The 10096-nt window shown below is 37.5% G+C and overlaps 1 protein-coding gene across 3 annotated transcripts; it reads left to right on the forward strand.

Moving 5' to 3' along the window:
• On the forward strand, positions 1-9627 carry LOC308696889 (uncharacterized protein). 3 transcript variants are annotated; one of them, XM_081375822.1, is made up of 7 exons: positions 1-127; positions 2745-2811; positions 6612-6646; positions 6727-7002; positions 7095-7334; positions 9157-9201; positions 9325-9513. In XM_081375822.1, the coding sequence occupies exons 2-7, from the start codon at positions 2747-2749 to the stop codon at positions 9390-9392; spliced, it is 729 nt and encodes a 242-aa protein (XP_081231948.1). In that variant the 5' UTR covers positions 1-127; positions 2745-2746; the 3' UTR covers positions 9393-9513. The 3 variants fall into 3 exon arrangements, with proteins under 3 accessions (XP_081231948.1, XP_081231947.1, XP_081231949.1); XM_081375823.1 differs by lacking the exon at positions 1-127 and adding an exon at positions 2072-2354 and having other exon boundaries at positions 9325-9627; XM_081375821.1 differs by lacking the exons at positions 1-127; positions 9157-9201; positions 9325-9513 and adding an exon at positions 2038-2354 and having other exon boundaries at positions 7095-7715.
• Positions 9628-10096: the final 469 nt, after the last annotated feature.

The following is a 10096-nucleotide window of genomic DNA, read 5'->3' on the forward strand; positions in this document are numbered from 1 at the left end:
GGTATGGATACAAACAATTATTCGCAGCAAAGGTAGATAAAATATAAGGTAGGGAATACACTGGATTGTGGGGATTCGTTTAAAGATAGAAGAGAACTGGAGCCCTGGCGATGTATGAGCTGAAAGGGTGAGTAAAGCACACAAACACGACTCATTTATTTTCCTCTCGCCGACTGTATCCCGAAATAGGATGCAAAGATACCTTCACGTGAGTGACGGACGTTTAAATATCTGAGAGAAAAGCACCGATGACCGAGATAAATATCCAAACATGCCATCCAAGCTTATGTAGGCTAACAAGAGTCAAACATTCTTTCTAATGATATTCATGGTGTTAAATTAAATGGTCTTTTGGTGTCACCTAGTGGTTATTGTAGCCTACTGCAGACGGTTGTTAATTTGTCCACGATCGCGTTAAATAAATAAATAATGGCTATATTACAAATGAATTCAGGGCATGTGGGGTATAAGCAATATTTATTTATTTTAATTGTATTTATTTGTATTCATACAGAAGTAAGCGAGAAGAAGTGGTGTCCAAAATGAAACTTGGACAATCATACAGGATTAAAAAGAACTTTATTTATAATGAAAAAGCATGTTGATGGAATATGTGAATATTGCAAATAGTCAAGAGACAATAGAGCATGTAATTATGTATTGTCCTAAATACCATTAAGCTAGACAAAAATTGATTTTACAGCTTGGTGAGAACCAGATGACATTAAATTTACGTGATATACTTTGAAAAGAGCATCTGGTGAAATTTGTTTTAATTTTTTGTTTTTGAAGATAACTGGGTTATTAAAAAGAATTTAAGGAAGTGTAGGTTGACCCAAAGCCATAGAGAGAAAGAGTTGCGACACTCCCATAGACCTCCGTTGTAAATAATGGCGGCGCTTTTACTGTCTATGCTTTTAACCGCCTACTTCCGGGATTTCTCTCAAGAGCTGGTAAGTCCCGCCCCTTCCGCTAACCCCGCTGGACCTCTAGGTTGAAAAATCGTCAATGCAAGTGAATGGGAGAAAATAATTATTTTCTGGTCCCGTTTGAATTTTGCCATGAATGTGAACATATGTTGTCTGTGAATTTTTTATATAACTTTTCGTGTAAAGAATGCTAGAATTTAGCGGGTAGAAGTTTGATACGGTTAGACTTTGTGTGAGAGCACTTTGTGGACTACAACTCTCGCTGCTTTCGGCGCATTTGAAACGTCAACACCACTAGCACACGGACACTAGCTCACGGATCCCGCTAAACATGGCTGTGTCTTTGATGCACTTCATCGCCTTCTTTCAGGGAGAGAACAAAATCGTTGAGGTTGGTGAAAACCACGGGTAAAGGCCCGTTCACACCAAGGACGATAACTATAAAGATAACGATAAAGATATAATTCTAAAAATCGTTCTCCATATTAAAGAATAACAGAGTTCACACCACAACTATAACGATAAAGATATGAGGAACGATATCGTTGGGATCACTTTCAGAACGATTTTTTTTCAGCTGTCAAACGATAAAACACTGACAGTCAATCAGAATCCATTCTAATTTAAAGGTCTCGCGCATTTAAAATGGGGCGCGCGCGCGCGTGCTTAGAATAAAAAGACCGTTATCGTTCGTTGGTGTGGACGCATATATAGTTATCTTTGTCGTTATCTTTATAGTTATCGTGCTTGGTGTGAACGAGCCTTAAGTCATCTTTATGGGGTGACGTCACACAGGCGACATGTAGTCTTTCTCGTTATGTCTTTTCCACAACTGCTAGCCGAAGAATCATACCATATACTGTCAAACTCGTAACATGAAAAGTTATATAAAAAATTCACAGACAACATATGTTCAATTCATGGCACAATTCAAACGGGATCAGAAAATAATTATTTTCTCCCATTCACTTGCATTGACGGTTTTTCAACTTTGAGGTCCAGCGGGGTTTTACGGAAGGGGCGGGACTTACCAGCTCTATGGCTCTGGGTTGACCTATTGAGCCATCCACACTCCAGTTCAGATGGTGGCGGTAATGCATCAACCGCCATTGAAAAAGAAGTAGAAGAAGAAGTTAAGTAATGGCGGCGGAGAGATGCATAGGGCCAGAGCCCGTCTTCTCTGATAGGGCCAGAGACGGGCTCTGATAGGGCGAAGCCACGGTGCAGAATATCTAGAAGTGAAAGCCGGAGCAAGAACAACCTTTGCTGAGTTTTTTTTGGTGTTATATAGTATAAGGTCCTGTTGCAGGCGCATTTAAAGGTGACGGGTCGAGTGTTGGCTCTCCCTGCCACGCAAAGATTTTACTCTCTCTCCAGATTCGGCACATTCAGGGGGAAAAGCGTGCAGTGGTTACACTTTCAGAGGTGAAATTAAACAAGAAATACACATTTTGAGACGTGAATTGAATAACTGAGTTTTTTTTTTAACCGTTAAATCGTCCTTCTCCCATTTTCACAATTCATTCTTAGTCTGAATGTGTTATATATTGACTAGTCTAGATGACAATAGATATTGGTGAAAATTATAGTTTTCCAGTAGTTACAGAGGCCTGGTGGATTTATGCACAGTGATTTTACTTTTGGTCTGGTTTATGGTTAGTTGCATGCAATTATGCATAATTCATAGTTATAACTTCAGTAACTACATGTAACCTGTGTAACAAGGACACTTTAAAATAAAGTGTTACAAGGTATTCTATAAATTATATGACACTTGTTCTAAATATTATTGTATGTTTGTTATTGTATTAACAGAGATGGTGTCTCTGAGAAAATGCTCCTTCAGCAAGAAGAAATCCAAGGAGAGAGGGAACATGCTCTGGTGGGTCCCTTTCAACTCCCTCTTTATCATATCTTACCAAGTCATATCTTCATGGTTTACCTCACAACGTTTTCACAATTCTTTCTTTAAACTGTGGTTTTGAAAGTCACATGAAGTGAGAAACACAACAGATCTGTAGCTGAGCTAATGGATTATGTAACTGGTTCTAATTTGTTCTATCTAATTTCCTAGTTTCAGAACGTTCGAACTCGCCAAGCAGTGTACTTGCACTTCCGGTGGTTACTTATTTACCTTTAGATGAAAAGTAGGACAGTAAACTTAAATAAAATCGCGTAATATATAAAAAAATATCAAATATAGAGCTTTACTTGTAAATATGATGACGCCTTTCTTTAGCTCTGATTGATTTTTACATTGTTATCCTCAGTTCTCCTTAACTGTGGGATTGGGATTATTGGGACTATTGGGATAGTGGGATTGGTGTATACCAATCTGAGAACAATTTAAAGGGGTCATGAACTGGCTTTTTAATTTTTTTTTTAATATTGTTGTCTGTGGTCAACTTATGACGTTCGCTTGGTTTTTACATTCAAAAACATCAAAATGAATAAGTTATAGGCTATTTTCTACCCTGGTTTTGAGCCTAGCTCCTGAAACGCTCGGTTTTTATGGGTGTGCCGCATTGAAGACTTGGAAGTAAACGCCCACTGCGATGATTGGTAAGGACTGCAACAAACGGCTGGTAGAGACTACACCACATTCCTCAGTACACACAGTCCATGTTGAGAAGAGGAAGAGTTGTTGTAGTCGAGCACATTTGTGAGTTCAAGCTCAAGCTGTCGCATTCATCTTTTCACATGAAAAGAACTAAAAAAATAACGTTTTTCTCGTTAAACGCCATTTAAAGAAATGAAAATTCAATTTTTATGAGCCCAAATATTCAAATACAATATTTTTGAAAAATGCCCATCCCTAGTTAAAATTGTCCCTTTTTGAGGGTCAGTAAAAACGTGTTGTTTCGCGTGCGTCCCTTTAAATGCAAATAAGCTGTGGCTCCCGGCACAGGGGGAGGAGCTTCAAGAGCTTTGTGTGTGTGTGTGTGTGAGTGTGTGTTAGCAGCTCCGATTACCTCACGCAGACGCACTAAAATGTCAGAAACTGTTCTGCCTTTTATGTTCAAACTGGAGTTGGATAATGATGGAGAGACTCAAGAAGAGACAACATGTAGAAGCAACAGCACATTTCTGAATGGTTTCTTGAATTTATGTTGCTGAGGTGGAGTTAACTATCTTCTAGTCATTGATTAGCATATTCTGTCATGATAATCTATAAATTGTAAGATGTCTACAGAACGACATGCTATTGCATTTGTGTTCGTACTGTATTTCATGTGAGAAGACGGATGCGACAGCTTGAGCTTGAACTCACAAATGTGCTCGACTACAACTCTTCCTCTTCTCAACATGGACTGTGTGTACGGAGGAATGTGGTGTAGTCTCTACCAGCCGTTTGTTGCAGTCCTTAAAAAAATATTTCTTTAAAAGAAAATATCTTCCTTTGCTTTGAACTTTGCAGATGTTGTTTATGCTCAAACAGCAACATTACACACTAACTAGAGTTAGAAAAGTCAAATCATAATCAACCACCCCTATAAAAAAAGACTATCAAAATTGGGGCTCACCAGTACTGATGAAAGGCTAGACATGACTGGTCTTCATGGTTAGGAAGGAAGTTGTTCAGTAATGGCTCACAGATTGTGAGGCGTGTTGATCCAGTTTGTGTGCAATTTGTTCTCATATGGTTTAAAGAAGTGCTGAAGAAAACTGATTAAACAAAGAAAAAGTTGAGTTTAGAGTTGCATTGTGGTCAGTGTTTTTACCTTTTAAATAAACTGGTTTTTACTCTAGGAATTTCTCTACAATATTACTTTAAAGTGCAGTGTGTAAATATTAGGGCTGGGTATCGATTCAGATGTTACAATTCGATTCGATTTCGATTTGCAAGCTCTCAAATCGATTCGATTTCGATTCTCGATTCGATTTTCAATTTCGATTCTCGATTCGATTTTGATTCTGAATTAGATTTCGATTCGACTCAATGAATATTTAATACAAATCCTATATTTATTAAAAAAAGAAAAAGAAAAGAAAAGTGAACTTAAGTTTTCAAGTGTTTAATTAATAAAAATAAATTAAGAGCTACAAACCTGTATATTAATCTTTTTATTTTAGGTACACTTGGGTACATTAAAACAGAACCCAACTCTATATTTCAAATGCATACAATGAATAGACAGGATTTTGATGCAAGATGAAAAATTGATGCTGAAATTTGGACAAGTCAGAACAGTCGCATGTCTTGATCAAACAGGTTAACAATCCTCACATAAACTCATATAAAAACATTGCATATAATTTTCATCTGTGCCCTTCCTGTCTAACAGCTAAGCCATAAACAGAAATTGAATAAAGTTATCAAACAGTCTGTGCTGCATTAATTATAAATTATATATAGACTAATCAAAGTTAAAAAAGTTCTTTAGTCAAGAGCAGTGAGTGTTTTTCTCTGTTTCCTTTGTTCTTTGATTAACTTTAACGACAGAGATAATTAGTGGCTACTGTGTACTGTCCCTTTAAGACCAGCCGCTGTTGACAGAGACGCGGATCTCACGCGCCTCATTCTCTCACGAGTCATAACTCTTCACGTTCATCATAAGACTGCTCTTATGTTATGAAAATACTCAACAAAAAGACATTTTGACATGTTTGTGTGTTTTATTGTTCATTCAAGCGCGAAAGACAACTCTATTCTGGGCTGTCTTGTGCGCACGCACGATATCATCGCAAGTTTTTCTGTGTCACAGTCAGGACATTCACAGGCAGCGAGATCTATTTTGTCTTGTCGCGTATGAATGGTTTAAAAGCATTTGCATGAATAAGAGCGGGATCATGTAACACTAGCCAAAGGATGACAAAAAAATAACAGATGCTGCATTGCGTTAAAAGCCCAAATTTGTTTATTTCATACAAAATCGCAGCATTTTGCGTCATATAGCCTAATTGCGTATAGGCTTGACATCGCGATTGCGATATGATTAAATGTGCAGCACTAATTGAGGTTATTTTATGATTTAGATAAAACTAACATAAAATCTCACAGCATTAGCTATAAAATTGAGTTTGCAAGCCTATATGAGCAGTGGAGGAAAACTAATTCTTGGGTAATAGATAAATAAAGATGGAAAAAAATCGATTCTTGGCGTTTGAGAATCGATTTTGAATCGACCACATTTTAAAAAACGATTAATCGAAAAATCGATTTTTTTGCCCAGCCCTAGTAAATATTAGCGGCATCTAGTGGTGAGGTTGTGAATTAAAACCAACAGCTGACAGGAAGTGATGTCGTCGTCTGAGACGGCAGAGAGTAGCCAGTTAAGCAATGAGGTTTCTTTACAAAGATAAAGAAATTATATGTACTTAATTATGCTGTTAAATGATATGTTATTGTGAATATTATTGTTAGTTGTTCATCATTGTGTCAGTGTTTTATTCGCTTCTTTGCATGAAGAACAACATAGTGACGAAAGGCGTTTGTCCGCTCAGGGCCACCGTAGAAACATGTCGATGTAAGGCGACCCGCGGTGTGTGTAGAGACTGAGAAATGCTCATTCTAAGATAATAAAAACATAACGGTTCATTATGTAATGTCTTTATACACAACTGACAACATAGTTATGTATATTATATTGATCCTCCTAAATATCACACACTGCACCTTTAAGTGAGATTTGAGTACAATATAATAACCACCCTATTTTCTTTTTTTTCTTTTTTGATCAGGTGCTGCCTCTTGACTTTTCTGTTAAAATTGCCTTGTAAGTATATTTAACACAGAAAAATTATTTGTATATTGGATTGGTGACATTAAGATATTCAACATTGTTTTTATTTTTAGGTGTGGCATGTCTAACTGTGCATGGACAAAAGGGCGGCAGTGTTACCCTGCCATGCGATTTGCCAACCCAAAAGGATTTATCCATTGTTTTAAAGTTTGGTTCCCTATATGCCTATGGTGTCCGTCAGGCTGCTGAATTCAAGGGCCGGGTGCATGAAAGCGGTAACTGTGACTTAATTCTGCAAGGTTTGAAGACCACTGATGCTGGGACATACAACTTGACAATATTTGACAACGGTCAATTAATTTCGAAAAGTTACGAAGTCCATGTTGCATGTAAGGTCAAAACTGATTACAATTTTCACTTGGGTTTCATTGGGTTTGTTGGTTTCATGTGTTACCAGTGCTTGTTTATTATTTCTCTTCAGATAACTTAACCGGACGGAAAGGCGAAGAGCTGGTGTTTGATCTGCTGCCACGTGAAGCCGAGGAAGTAAGGCATCTAACAGACACGGGCTGGGAAGAGGTGTGGAAGAGAGGACAAGATGGCAAACTACTGACCGACACAAATGGTGCCCTGACCATCAGTGACTTTACTCCAAGAGATGCAGGGACTTACTTGGTCCTCAATTCATCAGGAGGAATCCTGAACACTGTGACTGTCACAGGTGAAAATAATCATTCTCAAAAAAGATTAATTATACATACAGAAATCATTTACACAGTTAGGGTTTGGGACAACTCTCAAATGAACCTAAAACTAACATTTTGCCACACCTGCAAATTTACCGTTCTTAAATATTTTTTACTGGCCATGCAACTGTATGTGCATTATTTCACAAAAAAAACCCAGGCAGAACAAACTAGGGACACAGGAACAGTATTGTCGTCTTGCATTAATTCACTATTAGCCTGTAGTAACGGACCCCGTCCGAATGATGGACAAAACTTTACTGAGTTTTATGAAGTTTATTGTACTTGAAGCGTCAGTTTTACTCCAGAAAATCACTGCAAGAGCTGAATAAAACAGTACAAGAAGTGTGCATTACTAAAGTCGGATCCATAAACTCTCTCTCTCATGCATTATCATCACAGCGAATTACACAAAACCACTCGTTACAACTAACAGTAAACTAATATTTACAGACATTGTGCGTTCAGGGGGTGCTTAATAAGCTGGCAAACTTTATATCTGTTAAACAACTCTGATGAAATGTAATATAGTGCGTGCTCTCCCTTCCATGACATCGCTCCGGAGACTAAGCTGGATCACGAACACAACAGCTGGTACAGATCCATCCTCGAGTAACTTAAAGTAGCAAAGCCTGCTTTGTACGGACCCTCGTTCACAAAGTAGTATGGTGTAAAATGGTTTGCGCAAACAAACGCATTTAGGAAGATCGGGGGTCGCATTCACTTCAAAAATAAAATGAATCCACTGCGTCTTCAGTGACTCAGATGTCGAGAGTAAATGAAGACTGCTATGTTCATTCTTACATTTAACAACAACACACCTCAATGTTTTTCACTAGGTGCACTTCCACGAGGTGGATTATCATTATAGGGTGGTTGTGTACACACACTGCCAACACACATTTATGTTCAAACACCATGTAAATGTGAATTTTGCATAATTAGGTCCCCTTTAAATTATATTAAGCCTTAAAGTTCTGCATAATTCAGGGTAGAGGGCTGCACAATATATCAAAATTATCTAAATATATCAAATGTATATATCGCGATATGCATATGGAAACGGCTTGCAATAACTGTTTATTTATGTTGTTAACTGTTAGCAGAGTTTTATTTGTACATTTGATTATTCAGTTTGTGTTGTTAAATAGACCTAATGTAGGATAACCTGAACCCCGAGGTTTACACTGATGTTAAAATAACACTTCTTAGCTACAGTAAAACACTGATGTTCACTTTCACAAGTTTAGGGATGTTTTCTTGACAAAAAAAGAATGTGAAACACGTATGTAGGTTATATAATTTTAAATATATTTTAAACATAATTTAAGTTTATTTTACACACTTTCTGCATTATCGTATCGCATTATTTAATGAGTTATCACATATCGCATTTTTCTTCTATATCGTGCAGCCCTAATTCAGGGCATGGCCACTTGAGTGACAGGTGGATCTGACTTGAGCGCTGATGTCACTACTAGCCGTTTGTCTGCTGTGTGTTAGCGTCACGTCACCTCAGCTAATCCGCCTCGCTGCACATTTTCGTTTACCGGGAGTGACGCGCTGCCAAGATGGCGACGGCCGGCTCCGCCAACTTCGGGCTTCAAAAACGCTCTTCAGAAACACTACAGCTGACGTCACGAACACTACGCCCGTATTTAGTCTATGCTCTCAACACAGGACTGACAACCATATTCTGCTGTTGTGTGAATATAACCACAAATATATCAACATTCAATATTATTCTAAATTATATGCTTTAAAAACTAAATTTATGATTTCTAAAATATTTGACAGAACCTGACTCAACAGAAATATCCACAAAGGGCGAACAAAAGACCAGTAAGTAGACCATTGAAGTCTATTGATTCATTCAGAATATCACAAATTTTTTATTATTTATTTTGAAATCTGTAGTACTGTTTTTAATAACATAGATTGATAGACTTGTTATGTCCCCTGAAGGTGGTTCGAGTAAGACTGGAGTTGGTTGGATTCTGATTTGTCTCTTCATTGGTTACCTGGTTAGCTGAAGAGCATTGTAGCCGGAGTTACTTCTCTCTATTCATCTCTAACAAGCCATGAAGATGCTTTAAAGATACAGACACAAAACGGTGCGTTTTTGCTCACCCTCAAAAAGTGACAATTTTAACATGCTGTATAAAAATATCTGTGGGGTATTTTGAGCTAAAACTACACACACACACACACACACACACACACACACACACACACACACACATATCAGGGACATCAGAGACTTATTTTACATCTTGTGAAAAGGGCATTATACCACCCCTTTAAATATTACCAATATAAACACTTATTATAGGAATAAACTTTATTTCTCCTGTGCCACTCAACGGTCTTTCTCTTGTCAGTGTTGACTTTGCATTATATATTTCACTACTTTTCTTATCAGATGCTTTAAGATGATTTGCTAGTAAACTAGACACTCAAAATGCTGATGTAAATATTTTTCAGAAGATTCCTGGTACAATATTGCAGGGAACATTTATACTAGTAGGGGAGAGCGGGGCACAACCTAACACTTTCTCAGTTTGTGTTAATCTACTTAGGGTTCAGAGTTCATATGATTTATTAATACAGTGTATAATCTTTTCTTGATTATACCCCGAAAGAATGGATGTGACATGTCTCATAGGTGGGGCACATTATAACATGACCATATGACTATCTGATCAAAATGCTATCTGATCGATTCAAAAAAATATAC

Source organism: Scardinius erythrophthalmus, assembly GCF_964197995.2.
Source record: "Scardinius erythrophthalmus genome assembly, chromosome: 10".
Lineage (NCBI taxonomy): Eukaryota > Metazoa > Chordata > Actinopteri > Cypriniformes > Leuciscidae > Scardinius > Scardinius erythrophthalmus.